This window comes from Mya arenaria, chromosome 4 (assembly GCF_026914265.1).
Source record: "Mya arenaria isolate MELC-2E11 chromosome 4, ASM2691426v1".
Classification (NCBI taxonomy): Eukaryota; Metazoa; Mollusca; class Bivalvia; order Myida; family Myidae; genus Mya; species Mya arenaria.
In genome coordinates, this window is record NC_069125.1 from 46,080,180 (window position 1) to 46,104,656 (window position 24,477).

Consider the following 24,477-nt stretch of genomic DNA (forward strand, 5'->3'; position numbering starts at 1 on the left):
ACCGACCGACCGACATACCGACATGCCTGTGCAAAGCAATATACCCCTCTTCTTCGAAGGGGGGGCATAATAAAAGAATCGGGCGGGAGGGAGGGAGAAAACACACGTCCGAACCGGATTAAAACTAGAGAACAAGTGAGAAAGGCGCCAAAATAAAGAAGGGCGGACAATTAAACATTCGGCGCTAAGAAAGAGTTCCCTCCCTTGATAATTATTAAATTTTCTCAAAATTAGTTACATTAGCTTACAAAATAGAAACTCAGCACAAAGTATAGAAATGTCGATAAGGAAAATCGCTAAGATATGACAACAGCGTTGAAAATTCATTATAAAAAGTTTATTATTTTAAATACAAAACTAAGACAAATAGATTTGATAATATCAATGACTCATCAGTTTCGCATATTGGGATATATACAATTTCATCATGCAGTCATGTAGTCATAATAAAATAAACAGGGTTAGGAATGTTTTTACTCAAAAGTGAAGTCATATACAAATGGACGGAGGTTTACTGTGTGAAATAAAGATTCATACAGGGCTTTATCGAGCAAGATGTATGTTTGAAATGGAATACCCATGGATTTATAATAAACAGTACAACGACATTTTCCCCTTTCCTCCGCTTACAAATGTATAACAAAAATAGTTGAACCATTAACCGAGAAACTTGGACTGTCTTAACAACGAGTGTATGGCAACAACTGGTATCATCCGGAAAATGGGTTGAATACCGAGCGTGTATCCATCATTTAATAAAAATTTAAACTTGCATAATCAAAGAAACTTGGTGTTCGCACATATTTGTGGGCCAATGACAATCGAGGAATTACCCTTCATACTTTAGCTTCATATTAGGAAGAGCAGTTATGGCGGTGAATACCAATTTATTTTCGTAGAAATTGTTTTGTCTTTACAGTCGTCTATTTTCCATAGTTCGCTGTTACATCCAAATTTTGTTCGACCAACAATTTGAGTTTATTTGCTATTATGAAATATTAATAAAGCCGCGACAATTTACCATCGCATTATACACTTGTTATTTAACTTTCGCGCCAAAATACCACGTGACTACCTAGAGGGCGGAGCTAATGAGTTAAATAAGTGCGAACACCAGATAAGTTTGGCGTTCTACAGAAAATATTGCGAGCTTTATCGACCTGCAGCCTCGCTGCGCTCGCTCCATTTTCTGTAAATCGACAAAACTCCAACCTATATAAATTATAAAATGAAACCTTTCCAGCCAAACGATTTTTTGTTCAAATATATCTCATTACAACTAAGAATAAATTTCAAACAATCGTTCTTACGATACGCTCTGTAACAAGATGGTCCCAGTGTATAAAAGCGTTAAAGGCAACATAAATACTATCCGGGCGCTTTGAGTTTGGCAAAAGCCAGTGTGCGAAAAGTAGTTCCAATATTCAAGAGTTAATGTGCTAAATGAGTTAAAGTGCTTTGATATAAATGTTAGGATATTAAAACTATGTTATTTGGTTAGGAAGGGAATGCACAAATCATACAAAAGTACACAAACAAATATGAATGAAGGCCCTAAATATCCACCTTTCATTTAACACGCCCCCATAACATATAATCAGTGTATTGGAGCCAAACTTTATCGAGTACCTGGAAGGGCACATGTTTACAAACAGCCACAAGTCTGACTCAGACTCAGAAAAGCAATATTTTAAAAGACACAAAATAATCCATATTAAATGTTTTTACATAATTTATGTGTAAATGACGATGAACCGTTCAATTAACATCATCAATGCTTAGCTAGGAAGAAATTTACAAATTAAGAGTATGGAATCTTGAGTATGAGCTTAGACTTGAGACTGTTAAGAAAACATGGACACAGGGCTAGCACGTTAGCAAACAAAAATCGTTTGCACGGTACCATCTCTAAAAACAGACATAACACAATTGAATAAATTACATAGTTTGAGCACTGTGTATAACAAACAAAATCATTAACTGTCATAACATGTCCATGAACAGTCTGCCACAAGCAATTCCTCTTAAGGCAATGTGCGACAATCACAACTTCGCGGAAATTTCCGGATTGGTCCGGATGTTGATTCTTAAATGTGAGTTCCGATTGAAGGAACGTACGGTTGGTATTATACAGGTCACCTGTCAGACCTTAACGGAGGTGAAAATATATGAGATCCCGAACTGAAGGCAGAAGAAGGCGCCAAGGCACTGCGTTACCACATAATGGCTCACACTCTCCCCCACAAGTGTCCATCCTCCCACGTCCGTCAACCACAGGAAGTTCACCTGGAATAGAGCAATTCAATAACTAAGAACCCGAAGTATGTAAGCACAGTGGTCAATTTTCTGAAACAAGGCTTGTCCTTTGAAACAAGGCTTGTCCTTATTGTCATTATAGAGTATACAGTACCATTGCGTAAGGTAGCAGACATAAGTGCAAATGTTAGTTTAACGAAACACTGCGGGTTATCAAACAATTGATTCACTTCATGGGATCTATACAAACAGTGTACAATGGAAAGTATATTTGTCTTTGAACACAGGCTTATAACTAAATCTCAGAATCCACAAGCAATTGTCCACGACCGTTTGTTTGTTTCGGTTAAACAACGGAAATTAAAACTCTACAAGCCCAAAATAATTTGAGTCTTGCTAGAATTCATATGGGTTTTACCATTGGTCTCAAATAAGTGGAATGAATGTTAAAAAGATAAACTATTTGCAATGAAGCCAAATAGGAGAAAACACGAACGCAGTGAGAAATTTTCAGCTGTTCTTCTACACAAAGACGAACTAGAAAATACAATAGCATACATGACGGACAGAATATACTTACAAATACGAATGCATTTATGATGAGCATGAGGATAACGCTGCAGTTTTTAATGGAGGTAAAAGTGACCATATTGACCACTCGCAGAAAACAGCCCATTGTTATTCCCGGTATTATCAACTGAAATAAAACACACGAAAAGGTATAAATAACATGAACTCTTTTGACATACAGTTTGCGGTCTGACTCTTTTATTTAAATCACACAATGTTTACATACATTTTCCAATATACAAAATTTCAAGGTTTACTTTCTTTCCAGGAAAATTGTATTTGTGAAAAAAAATGATTACTAGGTTGACTCGCGTAGACGTCTGGAATGCCGCAAGTTATTTTATAAGCCTTACCTTGAATACCATTAGGGGACCCATCTTTGGAGGATTCTGTAGAGATATGAAGCAGAACACATCTTGGCAGTCAAAACTGTTAAAAAAATTGTTTTGTATTAGTAATTCGCAATAAATTTACAAAGTATATGGAAAGGACCCAATTCTTTTTCGGCTTACAGCCATATTGCATGATAAATTTAAATCAAACAGTATAAAATAAGTCCATTACATCAACAGCAGTAATGCTATTTTGAAGCAGTTGAATGGCTATTTAGAAAGCTTACTGTCGTTGTCTGAATTATTGGAGATCGTTCTTCCTAGTAAGATAAACCGACGATATAAATAGTTACAAGACTCATTTTTAAAATTATTTTGGTTGGCAAATGAATAATTTAATCAATTATCATTTATATAAACTGAAAATCCAGAAGAAAGATAAACACTAAACATTTTTACGGGTTTGTTTCTACCTAGCTATACTGCACACGTTGCCGGTTCCGAACAACGTGGCTACACCAAATACAAAGAAGAAGAGCTGCCTGCGGACGTCTCCCGTGGTGATCACGCGCTTCGACTGCATCTCCGTGCCCCCTTCGTCTGGGCTGAAGTTAAGGCTCGCCCACTGAAGTAAGGTAGTGGGGTGTGATTAGAGGGACTGCAAAACACTACACTTTTGCGAAAATCAATGGAGGGCAGTTACATAAGACTTCTGACAAAAAAACCCGCAGATTTTATATACAAGTTCAAAAATTGATGTTTTATGCCTATTTCTTAAACCGTTAGTAACGATTTAAGCCATAAAACATTAATTTTCGAACGGAAATATGAATATCTGCGATCTGATCTTTTGTCAGCAATATTAAATCATTGGTTTGGAGATACTTACGCAGAAATTTGCTTTTTCCAAGACAAAAAATAAAAAAAAATTGTAAAATGGTAAATCTGTGAGAGTGCAGCTTTAAAGTGTGATATTGATGTACAGGACACATAGTATGTGTGTGATTTCCACTGTAGAGATATGAGTAGATTCATCCAAGGTGAACGGTTATGGCATATACACAGTCACGAGCTAAATGTTTTATGGGAAAAACCCGTACACGTGACAAGAGATAGTTTGCTAATTCACGGTGTAACGAATAGACACACATAGGTTTTCGCAACAACTAGAATAACGAAAGGATAAACAATTCCAGTTACAGTCAAACCCAGTTGCCTCGAACTCCCACGGACCGGCAAAAATACATCGAGCCTCGGAAAATTCGAGCCAAGCGGAAATGCTTACATTTAGTGTAAATAAATCGGTTCCTAACATCCAGTTCGAGCCAACAATGAATTCGAGCCAAGCGACTTCGGCAAACGGGGTTCGTCTGTATCTTGTAGTTTGTTTGAACGATTAAACTTTGAACTCATACTAAGGTTGATATGGGGTGGAAAAAATGAGGTGTGTTTTTATACAAATATTTTGTATTAAAGTATGTTTAACGAGTATGCTTATAGGAAAGAACTTAATATCACATATCAAGCGTAGAAAAATAACAAAATAGCATTGCCACATATCAACGCATGGAAAAAAATACATATCTACGCAACATGTTTACTTTGTTATGTTTATCAACCACATAAATATTGTTCTAGCACCACCTTAAAAAAATACTTCAATTATTCAAATATTCTGAACTCGCAATATGACAGTACTGCTAAAGTTAAAACAAGTTCGTACCTCAGTGACGGTAGGCTCCATGATGAGTATGTCATTAGAGCGCGTGTGCTTGTGGTGCTTTACAAACGACTGCCCATTGAGGCCTTGTTTCGCACCCGCAGCCCCACCCTTGCTGGACACCCTGTTGGCGGGTGGGGCAGAGGAGGACCGGGGAAGGAAGATGGGCTGGGATTTGGTCAGGTTCCGCTCTACTTCGATTAACAGGTACCCGCTCCACAACACGAAGAAGTAATACAGCGTCTCCCACGTGACAGTGGTCAAGGAAATAACCCACGCAATCAATAAGTTAAAACAAAACTTTACACTAAATCGATAAAAGTAAATGTATAAAAGGACCTGATGCGTTTTAGCCTTTTGTAGGATGAGAAAAACTAACAAGAGTACCGTAGACGGGTCAACGCTTGTCTGTTATTCTCAGTCAATCAAGGAGCATTTTTCAACATAACTTATATTCAGACGGTGTTATGGAACTTGCTATGCGTGTGAGCATTGTCCTTGTGAATATGTCTACAAGTATCGTGTAAAATGATAAATTTGCATTCTTAACGGTTTTCCAGTAACAATCAACATTGAATGTTATGTGCGCCGCCGAAGTCGACACAAATAATATGACAGTATCTCAAGAGTTTTACAAAAGAGAGCTACAAATAGCGCTGTATTTTGAAAGGATATCCAATGCTGAGAAGTATGTATGGTGAGACCATGGCAAAGGCCACTGCAATCAACCGGCTTTGGACATCTGTGTTGACAAAAACCGGCTCCACGAGGGAAACAACTGGAAAACAGGTAAACGTAGTTATAAATGTCTATAAGTATGCTAGTATTTGACTTAATTTGAATTAGAAAGAAAGAAAGTATACTAAAGAAACTGGCAAGTCCTTTAATAGATCATTGCACTTCATAACATCATTTTCTTTTATATTAAGTTACTATTTATTTTATAGTTTTCGATATGCGAGTAAATTGATATATTTAAACACAGAACAAACAGGACCAAGGGACATGAGCGACAAATCATATATATCGTAAACTCGTGAGCCCTCATGTTGCAAATGAGTTTATGTTTTGGCCAAGAACTAAAAACTAATGAAAAACAGAAGTGTTTTAAAAGGAAAACCTGACTCCTTATTGCATCCGAGTTTCAGAATCGGGCTCAGAAAATTGAAGGCTTCATTTTTCAAAATATGTATAGATATTATAACTAATCTTGAGAAAAAGATTTGTTCCTGATTGTAGAACAGATTATTTGTAACATACAATATACATCATGTTTGAGCATCTTTGCTCATACAATAGCATTTTAACAACAACAACAACAACAACAAAATGCCAAACTGTCTCACTCTCAGATTCAAAACGTTAGTGGAATTGGCCCAATCATTTAGATTATGAAACAAGTTGCAATGCCATGCACATGTAAACCAACACATCGTCGGATACACTTCCGGTCCGCACGGCCATCACGAGCTTGTGACGCTATGAGTGACAGTATGACCCGTTTTATGACTCTCCATTTATGGAGGATGGGATGCAGATTTCCGACGACGAACAAAACATACTTCAATAAAACTTGGCTGAGTTACCGAATATAGTCCAGCTTGTGGCCTGGTTGAGGAGTGGTGTCCTTATGTTGAGGTTGGAGAGATAGGCGGTGTAGTAAAGGATAAACGTCGACAGCACCATCACACATATCTGCAAAATATCACACAAACACGAGTTTAACATTGAGATTAGGCTGGACACAATGAAATAAGTTTTATTCTTTGAAACAGATAGTTGCGTCTGGTTGGTCCCTTTTGCTGTATGTACAGACGAAACAATGGCTATACTTATGACAAAGAATATCCTCATAATTATAAACATTATTTTAGTAACTATAAACGCCAGTTTAAAAGATGTGAAAGTTTTAACTATGGGCTTGATAGACTGACCTGAAATATTACGAACTTCGATGACAGAAACTTTAACCGCCTCGCCTTCACTGTAAAGTCTGGAATTTTCCTGAAAATGTTTTTGAAACGTTTTCGGTTCCAGTGCCTTCAAAATAACCACATTACAACAACGAAAACTGGAAAGAATAACATTCCAGATACTGTTATACATTAATAATAAGTTGATATAATCTATAAATACTTATCAAAAAAGTTATATATGTGCTTGAGTTAAAAACGAGTTTGTTCTGTTGTGTTCCGTAATCTTACCAATATAAAATTGAAGCTGTTGATACGACTAGGACTGCACCAAAGAGTCTAAAATAAATAATACACATTGATACATCTATAATAATGAAACGTGAAAACAGACCGAAAACGGATTTAGAGAAGATATAGGTACAGAAAATATTTTTTTCTGAACAATTTCCATTTACCTCGGTTGTACTTACTTTCTTCATTGAATCATACACGGATGAATTTAGATACACATGTACTTGAATTCCGAATTTGTTGTATTGGAATGTACACCTTATGCACTAGTCAATTGTAACCACGACCCCCCAGGTCCGGGGGTATACCGGGGATAGCCAGGAAAATGGGCCGTGTTTTTACCTTTCAGGTGGCCCCGCAGTGCCGGATGAATGCGGTGGTTTTGTCTTCGCTTTACATATAGCGGGGAATGGGCCTAACCTAGGGTCCCTGGGGGGCGGGGGCATTTTGCGGGGATTTTACCTTCTGTTCGTCCCCGCAGGGCGGGGATTTTAGCTGGGGTTGGCTGGACCAAAAGTCAAAGTCCCCGCTATTCCCCGGATCTGGGGTGGCCGTGGTTTCAATTGACTGGTGCATTACCGGTCCACACTTAAAGTATTTGCAATTTGGCTGAATTCGTAAGCATTTCGACTTATTTATTCAAAATGCACACCAACTTGCTTATACTTGCAAAACTCGCACTACATTGTGCATCTGAAGGTTATTATCTTAATTGCGAAAAGATGAATAAGGCAACATCAAACTCAAATGTTCTTCTACTCGTGACCTACACAAGTTCGTAGTTGAGATCCCTGGTACCCACGGGCCGGGCCACCAACAGGATCATGACTGTTATACACGCCGTCCACTTGACCATCAAGTCCTGCAAATACAACAGTCAGTTTGTATAGAAAACACGAGTGCTTATGGCGGTCAAACACACTGCACGTTTTTCTACCTTGAAATACAAATACAAAGGCAGCAGGTATGACTAGAATTAAACCGTTATACATATCGTTTTTAAAAGTAAGTCCTGTTGTTATTGTATGATTAACATTATAACTACCGTGTTGTAACTAATTGTCAACGTTGTATTGCTTAAACCAATTTTTAAGTTATTAATCTTCGATTGGATGGAATTTTAAATGAAGAACAAATTTTTTTATTGATGATACAGCTCGGATTTAAAAGCTAAACACTTAATTTTAAAATTTAAAGAACCAAAACACTTTGTTGCAGTTATTGAAATGTTTAAAGAACACATCATGCAGCATTGAAGGATGTTGTACAGATCTAAGAAAGCATTATGAAGCATACCTGGTCCAGTTTATTGGCCTTGCCCTTGAACAGCCACGCCACAAATCCAAACATGCATATGGATATAATTCCTCTGTAGTACAACCCATACGCCTGCAAACAACGCATTGGAGTGTTCACAAAATTATGATCATTACATAGTCGATTTGAAATACACGGTTCGATGTTAAGCAATATGGAAACCTCGGGCTTCAGTAATAAGGCACGAGGACTGATAGATTTGTATACTGAGTATTTGAATTACGACTGAGTTATACAAATATTCAAAATTAGTCAACGATACCAAATTGAATTTAAATGTCCAATACCATGTTGTTACAGTACAACACAGTACTGTATATTGTATAGCATATTGCTTTATATATCTAATTAGAGTGGAAATAATATAATCTTTCATATCCCCTAAGTTCGAACGCATTTCTCTTCATGTTTTGTACACATGTATTTTCGTGAACTAAAAATTGACCCACCATCATGACAACCGTAATTAAAGCCGCAGCGAAAATTCCTGCCATTTCTTTTTGTTGTCGTAATATTGGCTTGATGTCACCGATTTCATACCATCTGCAATGACAGAATATGTATACATGTAACCACCCGAACTAACCACAAAAACAAGGGACTGAAAGTGGAATTTACCACATTTTAGCCTAAAATGTTATAATTATGGGAACTACTTTTATGCGCAGTCACCCATATTCGCTTAGGTATAAATCCGATCTGGTCATTGTTCAGTTTAATTTCGTCCCGTCCAGACGTCCAGTATTTGACTTAAAAAAATAATGTTGACAAAACAATGCTTTATGTGTCCGATACTTGTAATTATTGACAGGGTTCCGGGGATTAAACTTTTAGTGCGATACTTATTACCATATGGGCTACAGTTCTAAGGCAGGACAATTAACGTACTTGATTATTACAGCCGTCCATATGGGTAGAGGAATCATATACTGTAGCACGTGGGTCCACTTTGTCGTTTGAGCTGAAACAGTAAATCACGGGTCTGAGTTTTGGGGAAAAAACGACTGCAGAACCATTCGATATTCAGCTGTGTAAATCGTTTGATAAATGATATTTCACTTGATTAAAACATGGTTGCACACTTAACTGTTCGCATTAAGAGGACATTAGTGCATGTATTAATACACCTTTATGTAACATTGTTCACATGCCAAATTACCCATAGACTGATGAATCGTTTGCTAAAAAATGAAAAAGTGTGTCGAGGAACTTACAATACAAGAATATAAGTTGAAAGACAGCGAATGCGGCAGCGCACTGGAGGAGGATGTTTTTGGTGTTCTGTGCGAGGGGTGAAAGGGCCGCGTTGTCCTCCCAATGCATCTGGGCCTGCAGCAGGTGTAGTACCAGCACTATGAACCAGCCAATCATACTCATCGCCACCGCAAACCTGGAAACATTGCGAAACATGACTGAATTATATAATTTAGTTTATGTTTTAGTTGAACAGCTATGACCACCACCTTGAAATAAGACTTGTCCAAAACCGATTCCTTAAGCTATTCGAGCATACCATAAAATGTAACTGCCAAGGTCTGAATATCGGCGCTGATATAAAGAAATGCTTGACAGATAATGTTGCACATAGACTCCAGATATACACTAGAAATGTTCGTAAATGCTCTATAGAAGAACATGGATGGCCTTGTCTTACCTAAGTGTTTGTGTGTTATAGTGTTGATAGTGGCGCAGTCCGTCTACAGCAAGTTGTATTTTCTCTCTGGTTACTGAGATTGCCTGCTGGTATTGCTTGGATGCTAGAAATGCCTCTATGTCGGTCTTTATGGACGGCTGAAAGAGAAATAGTTCATTTTACAACGATTGTGAAAAATTATAACATCAAGATATTATAAACTCTCGTTCGCACTGTTACGTGAGAGTGTGGTCTTGTGTTGTGGGGAAATCCGGAGTACCCGAAGGAAACTCACTTGTGCGGCTTAGTTACCACAAACCAAACTCACAAGCGCCCAGGGTCGCCTAAATGAAAAGCGAGTGCGCTTACCAATGCACTAACCGGATAACTTTTTCTAAAGAATTTAGAAGCTGAAAGAGGGAATATCATATACATACATAAGTTAGTATTGTATATGTGCAAACTTTCAAGAATTGAAATTGTTGCATTTATTAAATCATTTTTGTCTATGTTTATATGTGACAATTTATTGAAAATTAAACATAATAATAGCTAGACTTACAATGAGTTCTGTTGTCACTTTCCTGCAAAATATAAACATAATCATTACAGTACATGTAATCTGACTATCAACAGTCTAAAAATTAAGGAAGTTACAGCTAATCAAATGACTAAGAGCGGTAACTAATAATTAAACAACCCCTTCATCAAATATACATAGTATGGTCTTATTTTAAAAGTGAGGCCAGCGGACTTATAACTTACAGTATATATTTATTAGCTTGATTAAAGACATTTATAAAATCTCAAGCATTTAAGAAGAATTAACCCCTGGTTGACAGAGAAGATAAAACTCCATAACGGAGAACACAGTACACCAGCCAACGAATCACTCACCCGTACGCCCGGAACTTGAAGGCCAGTAGGCCGTGGTAGATGTCCCGCTCCACTGCGACAAAGTTGTCGAGCAGTTGTTTGAGGTTGGCGTACAGCACGTGCGCGCGGGATTCGTCCGGGATGTCCAGGAACTCGTCGGGCACTGGCATCTAGTAAAAAAGTATTTTAGTAGCTTATTAAATCATGTAAATGTAGGTTGTAATTTATAATGTCTGAGGTTTGCGACCAGCGGTTCGCCATGTCCGGGTACTCATCGGCAGCTGGCATCTAAATGTAGAAGTGTTGGGGTTGTGTTTAATTGGTTTCTTAAGTCGAGTCTTACAATTATCATAAAGATGTAGGAAATACCATCATGGCATCCTAAATCAAGCTGTGTGTGCTTTCACTGTTGCAATCTAAGTTCGGTTTGTTTGTATTTCTATAAAAGATAAATAGTAGTATGTGCTTATATAAAACGAAATATAACTACCACAGTTTCTGATTTTTGGTAGCAGTTGGATGGTTTCATTGCTTATTACATTAAACATTTGTATCATATTTGGATATCTAGTATAGTTCGAATATTATACTTACCACGGCGTTTTGGGGAAATGGTACGCCGATCATTGATGCTAGCAGTCCTGCCATCTTTCTCTACAGAGGAAAAATACTGTTATTTGATAGTTTATTCAGAATTGAGAATATCATGAAAAATTAAAACGTCCGTTTCATTTGTGACTTTCAAGATATTTCTCATAAAAGGTATAAAACAAAGGTAAGCATCAATTTACACATATTCGTAATATGAAGTGAATAAATGATTGTAACAGTGACCTGGTCAATGTCCCTGCGTTAATTAACACAACACTTACCTGGTCAATGTCCCTGCGATACCACTTGTCAAGGCCCCAATCTGCACAAAAAACATCACTCCGTGTAAAATATAATGTTCAAGAACGTAATAATATTGCCGGTAAAATATTTTAATCAGATGCTTAAAAGAAGAAAAAAAGAATTTCCGGCAATTATCTGTGTGTCTATTATATTTTGTTAATCTGCTTAAAGCCGCAGTTTTAAAGGAATCTAGAAATCGCTACCTTGTGAGATGGTGTCTTTGAACATGTCTAAGCGTGTTTCCGGTGCCGCCTTCTGGATGCCAGCGCCCCAGACAAGCAGCGGACACTGCACTTCATCCGGGGAGCCGTCACCGTGTGCTCCTGAAAGAAGAAATTTACATATTTAGTATTGGTTCCTGTGCGACCTTCTAGATATCGGCTGCCAAGTCCACTAACGGACACTGCACTTCGTCCGAGGAGTCGTAACTGTGCACGCCTTCTAAAATTAACGGTAATAGGCTGATCATTTAACACAGACACCGTAAGATTTCATAGGATCTTGAATCGTATCAAACATGAGGATTGTCAATAAATATCAATTATTGTTATGTCAAGCGAAAGTTGAGTTGAAACCAGTTGAGCTGAGTTGAGTTCATTGAAATGCCTATAGCCGTATATGGCATGGTAGATATGTTAACCTCTCCCTCAAGAGGTCGTGGGCTCGAGCTCTACCAGGGACACATTGTCATGCCCGCCAGTGTCTTAATAGTACTAGGGCCCTGATTACAGTCTCGAGGGTGAATTCAGACCCAAGACATAAAGTTGAAAATCTTCATTCCATTTTAGCATTCGTTTAAGAATTGAAGATTATTTTTCTTCGTTCCATTGATGTATTAAGTGTCGGGGGAAATACACCTAATTTGCATAAACACCGAATACTTATAATTACAACTAAAAAAATAAAAGATCATTTTTTGCTTTTATCCAAGAACCGCAATTCATCACTCGATAATTCCAAGTAGCATGTGGCCTTCCTAAACGTTTGAATAAATCATTGACTTGGAGACACGTGGAGCTCAATTTAGTAACTTTATTTTAACCCCAGTATTAAGAAGGAAAATGCACATGTTAAATGCGCTAACTAATGAAAACAACTTTCTACTATGACGTTACGTCATAGGTTGTAAAAAGAAAGTAGTCCGGTTATGAATATTGCTAACACGAATATTTCATGGGGATACGAATGAATATCACATAGGTTGATTTAAACATTGACTCGCACCTGCTCAAAGTTGTAATTATTACACATCAAAGCATTGACGGTAAACTCTGCTGAAATATTTTACAAATACAGTCCAACCGCGTTGGCTCGAATTCGCTTGGCTCGAACTCCTCGTTCGCTCGAACTAGATGGAAAGGACCGAATTATATATACTGAATGTAAATTATCCTGCTTGGCTCGAATTTTTCGAGGCTCGAGTTATTTTCGCCGGTCCCTGGGAGTTCGAGCCATCGAGGTTGGACTGTAGAATGTTTTACTATTGTTAAATTGACACTCTTATTCAAAATCAATACAAACCTATATTTTGAGTGATAAACCTTTAACTACTTAGTTAATAATGCATTACTAAAAAATATTAAATTCTGAAAACAAGATTGTAACCATATAGTTCATAGCTGAAAACGCAAAATATTAAATGATTGGTGAATACTAAAATATTTACAGTGATTTACTATCGTCGCATAGGTTAGAATACTGTGTTTTCTGCACTTTTCTTTCAAATTAAACTCGGTTTCCTTCATATAAGAACTTATTGACATGTATTTACTCTTTTTGGTATTTTTAAACAATTGTATTAATTGTGGAAAATCTAATTTGGGAGTAAGAGTGCATCTTTAACATATCCTTTTTGTAAAAGAAATGGAACAAAGATGACTGTTCGTTCATTCACGACTACATCTGAGTCCTTGTCTAGATTCAGGCTGTCTGAGTCTAGACTCAGACTTGAGACTATTCGTAATCATGGCACCTGGGGCAGTGATTACGAATAGTCTCAAGTCTGAGGGAAGACTCAAGACTCATAGTGGCAAAACTTCATTTTATTGTAATTTTCCTTCTATCAGATCATTGATGGTAAAAATTGCTAAAACATATTCATATTTGAATGTTTTACTATTCTTAACATACTTTTTTGTAAAAGAAATGGAATAACTGTGAATTTTTGTTCCTTCATAAAAATGCTTTTCTGAGTCTGAGTCTAGACTTGGACCTGAGACTGTTCGTAATCATGGACACAGTTTCAATCCAGGAACCGGACTCAAGTAAGATTCATATTAGCTGACAGCTGCCTTCCCAATCCAACTAAGAACCAATGCATACCCCAGTCGTTCATGCCGTGGTCTGAGGTGTAGAGGTAGGCGGTTTTGCCGTCATGGTTGAACAACTCCTCAAACATCTCGACTGTATGCCGGATCCCGCGGTCCAGGAACGCCACGTGCTGCAGGTACTCACTAAAATACACGCAGACGCGCCTGAAGGACTCTGTTCCTTGATTATTTCAATGTTAAGCGTTTAATCATTGAAACCAAAATAACAAATAATACATAAAACAGATAATTAAATCGGCAGTGTTGCGATGTGGTATGAGCAGTTTCAAACTACTTATCATTGCGAAACGTATTTACTACACAAAAAATGTTCTTTAGTTCATGAAAACTTTGCTTCATTTTCATATTCCATGAACAAGAACATAAATTTTACAGTAAATGCTGGAGGAAGATGTAGTAATACTGTATACCCCATGCATAGTAAATGTTGGGATAAGCCACAATCTTACGGTGATTGGGGGCGCACGATGTAACCGGCGTGGTCAATGCCGCCCAGGTGGAGGAAGAAGAGAAGCTTGTCCTGGTCCAACTTTTTGCGGAGATCCTCGTCCGTCTTCGCCTGATCCATGAATTTCTGCAGACCGAGGTTAGAAATTTATAACATGTATTGACATTTGTGGCCCAAACTTTTGAAACGTTTGATATGCAAATATGTCTGTTTTAATAAGGGTCAGCCTCGATTAAGTGGGGGTCGACCAGATATCATACCTTAATTGGTACGAGAAACATTATTCCCAATTACGCCCAAGTGAGGCTCAAACCTCTTCCTAGATCATCATCCTATCCGATGATTACCAGAGTGAGAGTCGTTATTTTGAAGCATATTGACATAGAAAGGCAACTCGTGCCGGGTTTGAAAGATTATTTGGCTGATGATTCTTACCTTGACTTCATCGAACACCCAGCTATCCATGTCTTTTGGGTCGATACCAGCCAAGTACTTCTGCTCGCTGGGGAACTGCTCAGAGAATATCCTCTCCGGGTGATCTACAAAACATAAAATGAACGCTTTTATAATGTCTATGTAATGACAATGTACATGTATTTGCTAACGATCCTTAGAAATTAATACACATACAAAATGTAGTATACACGGGTTATGCAACAACACTTATGCACGAGCATGATGTGCAATAATAGTAACTCTTGCTCAAATAATGACAGTTTCGGTAATTTCATGATCAAAATGTACTTTCTTTCTCGCACTAAGTGAAATTTAGATCCGATCATTTTCTGAACTTGCACTTTTGCAAGAGACTCGTTCACGTTTAAAATGGCCAGACATTGGAAATATAAATTTCGTGTTAACTGTTAAAAAAATGTTTGTAGCAATGCCAATTTGTCGTTAAACTTTCAAATTAGATATCTTATGTTCATATTTATTTAAAAAGGTAACTGAAAACTCTTTATTTACCGAAAAGCGTTAGTTACACTTGAATTAATTTTGGCTTTGATTTCCAAAATGTGTTAAAGTGAGCATCTGCTAGATGCTGTTTGGTGTCTGTTCATTGAAGTCAGTAATTTGACTCAATTTCATCAAAATTGCCAACATGAAATATATACGTTCTGCAGCAGTGTTTCAAGTGTTCTTGCCGATTCTTAACGTTTTGAAAATAATGTATCATAATCATTTTAAAGTGAGGAACCATGTTTCGTTTCAGATCGCTCATACTGAGGCTTTTGACCTTGGACTCTGCTCCAGATACCAAATGATGTTGACCATTTGGCCATTAATATGAATATACTTCAAATTCGTCAAAAGCTTAAATGGTCAAACAATACAACTATGGTGAAAGTTTGCCATTGATAAGTTACTCACAGTCTGCGACCTTATTAAGGAACTTGGGTGTGTCCCAGGTCCACGTGTATCGTGTCTCCGCGAACACCGTGTCAAAATCGATAGCACCGCCGCTGATGTCTGCAACAATAAATTATCATTCATACTTTATAATAACGTCTATTTTGACCATTGAAAAAAGAGTTTGGGTAACTGTTTCAACCTTGTTCCCATATACAAATAAAGCGTTATTAGATGAAAGGAAAACCACAGGAATTTTACTGTGGTAGTAGATTGTTTATTATAGTGACATGTGTATCATACAAATAAATAACATAATTTATACAGTGAGAGTACACCCGGCCCCATGGGTCTATAGGTCACCCGGCCCCATGGGTCTATAGGTCACCTTTAAGAGTGCGTTAACATAATTCGATATATAAGTTACAAATGATTTTCAAACATATATAGTAACAACATAAGATATAATTCACGATTCAGTTATGTACATAGAAAATAGGCAGAATTAAACGTAAGTATTTTAGAAAAAAAAATTGACTGTGTGTGGTCTGAAATTATATATGAAAGTAATTATATCACCAAATACTGACAAAAAACCCAATTTCGGACAAAGACATGGTCACTAATACTATCATTAAAGAAAGCACACGCACTAAGGACTTGCCCAAAAATCAGGTTTTCTCTGTTTTCTTTTACAAAACCGTCAGTATCTAAACATACTGTACATTTTTGATAAGCTCCATCTATAACCTTTGCAATGGTATACAACACTTGACACTTCTTTCGCAAATCAATAAGAAATCGAGCAAATAATTAATCCTGTCAGTGCGATTTTCAAACGTCGGAAATGTTTATAGGACAGTAAAACGTTGTGATCAGAGTCAAGATCATGCACAGGTGGCATATAGCAACAATTCATGGACAGTCCGAACCATATATAAACAAAGTTTGGTAAATGACTTAAACTGGTCAATAATGGTCATATTCCTCAGAGGAAAAAAAGACAACCAATGTGCATAATACATGAATGAAAACGAAGTTGTTATTACCAAAAGCCATTGCGCCGACAGTGTGGAAGCACACACTACTGGAAAATGGGAGAGCAAATATTGTATTTGTTTTTCCATTAACTTCAAATAATCTATCACATCAAAGTTCGATTAACGTTGAAACCATCAACTTGAACTGATCTGTGACATCAAAGTTCGATTAACGTTGAAACCATCCAAGATGTTCCAAACTGCCATACATTGTTGCTATAGATCTCGAACCTGTGACCTCACGACATTCTCCTCAAGTTGGGGTTTGTCTAGAGGACCAGCACTGTCTAAATATGTTCTATTGTTCTCTTAGGGTGATAGTATTGAATAAATTTAATTAAATGCGTACCTTTTGCGACGGAGGTTGGGTCCTCGAAGAATCCTGCGGTCATGGCAACGTGTCCAGGGCGGGTGGCAGAAGGCATACCGGTCCAGGAGACGCCCCATGAGCCTTTCTCCTCACACACAGATCTGCGGAGAGAGGAATAACTTATGGGAGGGACGAATACAGAAATTGGTAAATTGTAGACTCGTATCTTCATAGTATTTTCTACAAAACGTTACATAGAGCACTGGTCTATTAAAGTGTTGATATTGAAGTCAGGGGACAGTCAACCCGAAATTTGCACTTATTAGGTTAATATTTTAGGGGCCAAAGAAATCATAATAACACATATAAAAGAATGTGTGCTAGTGGCATATGCCTTCCCATTTTGGTTTGACCAATTGAACAAAAACAGTTGATATGGTAGCCGGTGATACGTTCAATGATATGGTAGCCGGTGGTACGCTCAATGAATACTCCCTACAGTTTGTTTAGATCTTTTGAAGAGGATATTCTTGTTAAAACACAAGAGGTCACCAAACAACTAGGTGAGCATTTAAATGGTAGAAAATGAAACATAGGGAACTGAATAGATACCTAATAAATGGTGCTGGCGTCGAGCCATCTGGCTGCAGCATAAGCATCTTGTCCGCCCGGAGGCCGTCTGCCACTATGTAGACGACGCGCTTGGCGGGCGGCGGGATCGGTGAGTTGTGCTTGGTGGAGAGTGGCAGAATTGTGGTCATGAAGTAAATGTCAAACACGGCGATCATCCAAGCGACATGGAGCAGAAAGCCCGCGGTGATCAGCTGCCAGGCAGACATCCTTTTCTACCCTGGCTGGAGATAAGGGTTGGGGCGGGATGTTTTTTTTTCTGTAACGATCAATAAAGGGTTGATATGAGTTGATATTAATCGTTTGAGGTCGATGTTCAAAGCGTAGAGGTGGTGGTGGTAGTAGTAGTGGTGGTGGCGGTGGTAGCGGTGGTGGTTGTGGTGGTGGTAGTGGTGGTGGTGGTAGTGGTTGTGGTGGTGGTAGTGGTGGTGGTAGTGGTGCCGGGGGACGGTGGTGGTAGTGGTGGTGGTGTCATTGGTGGTGGTGGTAGTGTTAGTGGTGGTGGTGGTAATGGTGGTGTGGTGATAGTGTTGGTGGTGGTAGTGGTGTTGGTAGTGTTGTTGTTGTTGTTGTTGGTGGTGGTGGTAGTGGTGGTGGTGGAGGTGATGGTGGTGGTGGTGTAATAGAAGTAGAATTAAAAGTAGTAGTAGTTGTAGCAGTAGTTGTAGTAGTAGTAGTAGTAGTAGTAGTAGTAGCAGTAGCAGTAGCAGTAGCAGTAGCAGTAGTAGTAGTAGTAGTAGTGTAGTAGTAGTAGTAGTAGTAGTAGTAGTAGTAGTAGTAGTAGTAGTAGTAGTAGTAGTAGTAGAAGAAGTAATAGTAGCAGTAGTAGTAGCAGTAGCAGTAGCAATGGCAGTAGCAGTAGCAGAAGCAGCAGTTGCAGTAGTAGTAGTAGAAGCACGTACTGTTTATTTTGGTAGTCAATTTTTGTTGATGCTCAGTCTTTGTTATTATCCAAAGCCAATTAAAATAAATGTCTAAATACAGCTGTTAGTGATGTTAAAGTGGTTCAGGTAAGTAAGTTGTTTCAAACCTTTTCCTTAAACATATTAAGTATTTATGAATGATCATCGTATTTAAAATATGTTATAATTGTCTTAGTAATTTAGCCTATCCATTTCTGTGCTAACTCAAAACAGTCGCGTTAATAGAACATATTGGAACATTTTTGCATTGTCCAATTGGGATTGGGTTCAGGATTTAGTACAAATGGGTGGATTTTGGTGCAATTGTTTAAAACAATTTTTCTTTTTTTTTATTGATTGTAAAAAAAAAACGGTTCGCTGTTCGCTTCGGATTTTATGAAGAATGATAATATTGTATTTATTTTATTCGCTAGTTCGCTCCAATATTTTTGGCAAAATCCATGTAACAAAACACTATTTTGGTGTGGCCTAGAGATATGTTTAGTTGTAGAAAAAATGGTTGAGGCGATGTTCTGTTTAAATAACCCTATCAATAAGCGAACTTCGTTACAATAGATATTTTATGTAGTAGTGTCTCCTTTCATCCATGTTAAAGTTGATTCACCGAAAGTACATAGCAATAACTCGTATAGTGTTATGTATGCATTACACTAGTATTTAGTATGATCTTTTTAAAATAAGAAATATTATGGTATGTAACGTTATTATTCCAAATACTTTCAAATAAACGAACATATAGCTCATATCCAGTATAATCTCCACTAATCTTAAATTCTATATATCGAGCGTTTTTTTATCATTGATATGACTTACCTTGAAGATAATGAATGACCTGAATGTTAACAGTTGTTGACAATTTTTGTGGGAGCACAGAAGATTTTTATAGTAGACGTTTCACACAAAAAATGCTTTTATCTTGACCTCCTTGTCAATCATAAAAGTTAATAAATCACATCAGTTGCCATGAACGATTGCTACCATGATAGGCAATGATATATCAAACATTAAAAGACTATGGCCTTATGATATTTTCCTGCTTTCAAAAAATATGTCCGAACAGGTTGTGTATACCTTAATACTTAAGCACTATGCTTTGATAAGAAAAAATAGTACAAGAAAGGAACTTACCTTTGAATAGGATTGTCACACTTAATTTAATCAAGTGAAAATCTATCATACAATCATATTCCACGTGGCTGGCGAGTTAAACACGATAGTATCCAAATTTAGCACACACACAATTCATCACATGGTTTCCATGTTAGGAATACCCTGATATTTGATATGGTAGGTATTGAAGTGCTTAAGTAAGGCTATATGTTCAAGCGTCAGGGTCTGCTGGTTTATAAGTGAGCCACCTTATGTACACAGGTAGCAAGTCTAAACGTATTGATCCGCACTATCCAGTATATCAACGGTGTGCTTCTTAAGCTCGATAGTCCGTGTTTGAAATGCGCTATAAATAAGGGTATTTATATTGTTAAAGCGATTAAAATCAACGATATTTTATTTGCAAATTACTGAATTCTGCTTTTGTTCAACGCTTTCATTGTTTACTCTTCGACATAGTCGACATTGTCAGGGATGTACATTTGTGGTGCAAAAATCTTTTACAATAGCCATATATAATTCTAGAATCTATTGAATGATTTATTCGATCTGGAATTGGATTTAAATCATTAATGGCGAATGATTAAATTAATGTTTGTAAAAATTTGTGTAAAAAACACTGCATGTAATTGATTGAATTTAAAGCTACACTCTCACAGATTGAACGTTTTGACAGCTTTTTTTATTTGTTGTCTTGGAACAAGTCAATTTATGCGAAAATGCGTGGAAACCAGTCTTATCAGTCTGCTTACAAAAACATTAGATCGCAGATTTTTAAATTTGATGTTTTATGCATTTTTTCTTAAACCGCTAGAAACGCTTTTTCTGATAAAACATTAATTTTTCAACGGAAAAATGAAACTCTGCGATCTGATCTTTTGTCAGCAGTCTTTTATCACTATTTTGCAGATATTTACGCAATAATTTGCTCATTCCAAGTCAAAAAAAATATTTAAAAAAATCATGTAAAAACGATTAATCTGTGAGAGCGCGACTTTAAGGGCCGATTGCTCAGAACTTCGTTAAAATTAACAATGTTTCATTGTTTATTTCAAATGCATAAAAACCATAGGCCCATGAGCATACAAAAATTTTGCTTTAAGGGCCGATTGCTCAGAACTTCGTTAAAATTAACACATATGTTAACCTCCTGGTTGTTTAATTTAATATCATTACTTCTCTGGAAATTTAATGGCAGCTGTATTAAGGAAGATTTGAGACATCTGTTTCAGCTGCTCTTTCTCTCGCAATATTTGAGTACATCATGAAACATTTCAGAATTAAAAGTAAACAACGATGTTGTTAATTGCCCACAATGCAAAAAAATAAATTATTAATGTCAGCTGAGCAGAATACTACACAAATTAAACTTGCTAAATATGTATATCTTTCAACTTTAAGACGAGAAAGTATCATAAACCAATAAATGTTTATTTTATTTCTTTTTTTCTTGTATTGCTATTATTGCTTGCTTTGAAACAATGTTTTTTTGTTTTTATTGTTTTTATTTTTTTCTTCTTAAGTCTGATCAGTGAACTAAAACAAATAATAATTATGCTCTGAACAGTGGCCTAACAACGATCACTTTTCATCACTAACATACCCGTTACTGTCAAAACATGCCTGACCGCATTAGCGAGGGTGGTCAATTTATAGATATTGTTCTGTAAAGGATTAAGTTACGCCAATGTTCAAGCAATTTCACGTTAATGATTACTTTTTTACGTGAATTATAAATATCCTAACAGTGTCATTAATCTGTGTATTATAATATCATGCTCTTCTCATGTATGTAAATAAATGTTACCGCCAGACGTAAAGGCGATGAACTTGAATGTTTGTGCTAATAAACTATTGAATTGAATTGTTAAACAGGTTGGTAACTTAAACAAAATCATGAACAATCGGCCCGAATTATATTCATTAGGCTTTGTTCATCATCTTAGGTTATTCTTAATGATTTTATTAAGTATAGTTTGTATGAATTAGTTAAATAGCTATTTCTGGTTTGCTTTGTTTAACTTTGAGCAGAAAATACGTATGTGTTAATTGGAAATATTGTATTGTGCTAGATCTTAGATTATAATTAATAACTAATTACAATTTGTAAAATAATTGTCAAATCGGCATAAAATAGCCTCTGGCCATTAATATCATTAATATTGCAGAGACATAATTATAATTTAAATTAGTTTCAAAGTTTATTGGCAAATCGACATACGTGTACATGTAAATAAACAATACAATACAATACAATACAATACAATACAATACAATACAATACAATACAATACAATACAATACAATACAATACAATACAATACAATACAATACAATACATTCCTCCGCCGCCATCCACGGCACTAACCTAGTATTCTCTCTTTCATCCTGATAGGAGTAATTAACATTATTATAAACAAGAGCATTGCTATTGTACAAGGAAAGTATTTCCTAAATTCATGGCTTTTTTAATGTAGCTTGCTAGCTTAATAGTTGTTTTGCTTAACATTACATAGTCATTTAATATCATCTTTATATATTATAATATTCGTATACTAGCACGCAATTGTGCCACAGCTATAATAATTTGTTTCTAAATCGGCAGCTTTTGTGTTAGTTAAGAAAAAAACAAGCACCTATAACGTTGATTAGATCTGTTGAAAAACATAACATAAACTATATGCATTAGTCCCAAATTATATATAAAACTAGATTTCGATCTTCGCCGATTTAAAATTTGATTTTAATGTATAGATCCACTATAAATCATGTCGCATACGTATCATTTCTGATAAGTTTTAAATGAAAAAGCCTGGCTTTAAGATTTGCTACATTTGATTTCAAGAGTTTGTGATAAATACCAAAAACACGAATATCCGGGTTTTTTACAAAATATATAGATATGAAACGAGATAACGAGATAATGACTGGGGGTCTTTTACATGATTGTAAAATATTTCACAGTTAATATTTGACGTGTTTCAGATTCATGGCGGGGTATTGTTGCATGACTTTCAGGGAGGTTTGTATACAAAGTCAAGCAGGCCGAACAGACATTAAAAAGATGACACCAGTGGCGTAGCTACATATAGGCCTTGTAGGCTTAGGCCTACAACTTTTTTGAAAAATGACAAAATTTAAGTAACCCAAAAATGCAATAAAACCTAATAGCTATTCAAACACTTTCAACAAAAGTTGATGGGTTTTTTAACCAAAGCAAGCTCGGTGTAATTATTTAAACTACGTGCAGGGTGTATTGCTTGATTGTATTGTTATCATTGCAAATATAATAAAATGTGTGTAATGTGCGAATAAAATTCCAAAAAGTACGTAGAACCATTGGGCCTACAAGTTGTTTTAGGCCTAGCTACGCCCCTGGATATAACATCGAATATTCGTTCTAGAATTTTTTTTGTTTTTGTCTTTAATGAACTTGTTTAAACGAAAGCAAATGTTCGAATATTCAGCTTTAAGAACACTTTTGAAAAATAGGATTACCTTTTTTCGAATGAATTCAATGAAAAATAGCTAAAAAAGGTAAAAGAATGGTACACTTTGACTAAAAACACAGTTTCAAGTCTACTTTCACTTTGTAAACAAGGAATCGTTCAGCTTATATATTCAATAACTTTTTTGTTAAGGCCTCTAGAAACATAGGTTAAAAAGCTGAGAGAAGCTTACACGTGTGACCTCAGGGTAGGCGTATTTATATTGCGAGAAAATTTATATAACTCACCAGGTAAAAATATCCTGCCGGAACACCAAAATCCCTTCGAACACCGCCATTTCATTCTGCATCACACATTTCCCTCACTTAAAATTCGGAAAACACAAAACACGTTGGACCCCCTGAGAGTATAAGATAGGTTTATCCCGACCCGAGCGTATGGTGTTTTGCGGAAACGAGGTTTACACGAGCGGCTATGGAAGATGCCTTTTCTCCCACCTCAGATAAACAAAATGAAGCAAAAATGTATTTTTTGCTGGAACTCTGTTGTGCGTAGTGAAAATAAATGCGTATGAGTGTGATAATTCGCGGTTGTAATGGATATGCGCGCAGTGATTCAGATCATTTTAATAGTCAAATCTGTCTTTAAAGATAGAAGGATTATTTCTTGAAAGGTGCGTGAAAACTTTTTTATGGAGACATTTGAAGCGAGAAATGATTAATTAGCATTCTAAATATTGCCACAAGACAATGTTTCTAAGATGCTACAGACGACAGTCTTCAACAAGGGAGGTAATTACAATGTAATGACCATTAAAAAGGAGTTCCATACGGGTACTTGTTTTATCTTTGCCCGTGGGTAAGATAGGAATTACTAGCATGGTTATTAAATTTTGGATCTACTTATCTGTGGTGGGAGAAAAGGGTTTTATTCCAGTTTCGCTGTACATGTATATCATATGCAGTTAAGCGCGACATTACGATAACGAAAACCCAACACTACGACAGTACGATGATAATGCGATATACTATCGTGTTTTCACCATCGTACTTTCGTGATTTTGCGTTTTCATCATCGTATTA

At 36.6% G+C, this 24,477-nt stretch overlaps 1 protein-coding gene across 1 annotated transcript; it reads right to left on the reverse strand.

Moving 5' to 3' along the window:
- Nucleotides 1-322: 322 nt before the first annotated feature.
- LOC128232977 (GPI ethanolamine phosphate transferase 1-like) lies at nucleotides 323-20,152 on the reverse strand. The gene is made up of 27 exons (XM_052946804.1): nucleotides 19,965-20,152; nucleotides 17,896-18,172; nucleotides 17,323-17,444; nucleotides 15,955-16,053; nucleotides 15,019-15,122; nucleotides 14,585-14,709; nucleotides 14,128-14,258; nucleotides 12,009-12,128; nucleotides 11,784-11,824; nucleotides 11,506-11,565; nucleotides 10,933-11,081; nucleotides 10,598-10,619; nucleotides 10,057-10,193; nucleotides 9,617-9,792; nucleotides 9,291-9,363; nucleotides 8,852-8,945; nucleotides 8,382-8,474; nucleotides 7,856-7,947; nucleotides 7,083-7,130; nucleotides 6,813-6,882; nucleotides 6,465-6,573; nucleotides 5,554-5,656; nucleotides 4,882-5,128; nucleotides 3,632-3,783; nucleotides 3,180-3,255; nucleotides 2,837-2,953; nucleotides 323-2,286 (listed from the first exon to the last, which is right to left on the reverse strand). Exons 2-27 carry the CDS (start codon nucleotides 18,120-18,122, stop codon nucleotides 2,143-2,145), a joined length of 2,931 nt encoding a protein of 976 aa, XP_052802764.1. The 5' UTR covers nucleotides 18,123-18,172; nucleotides 19,965-20,152; the 3' UTR covers nucleotides 323-2,142.
- Nucleotides 20,153-24,477: the final 4,325 nt, after the last annotated feature.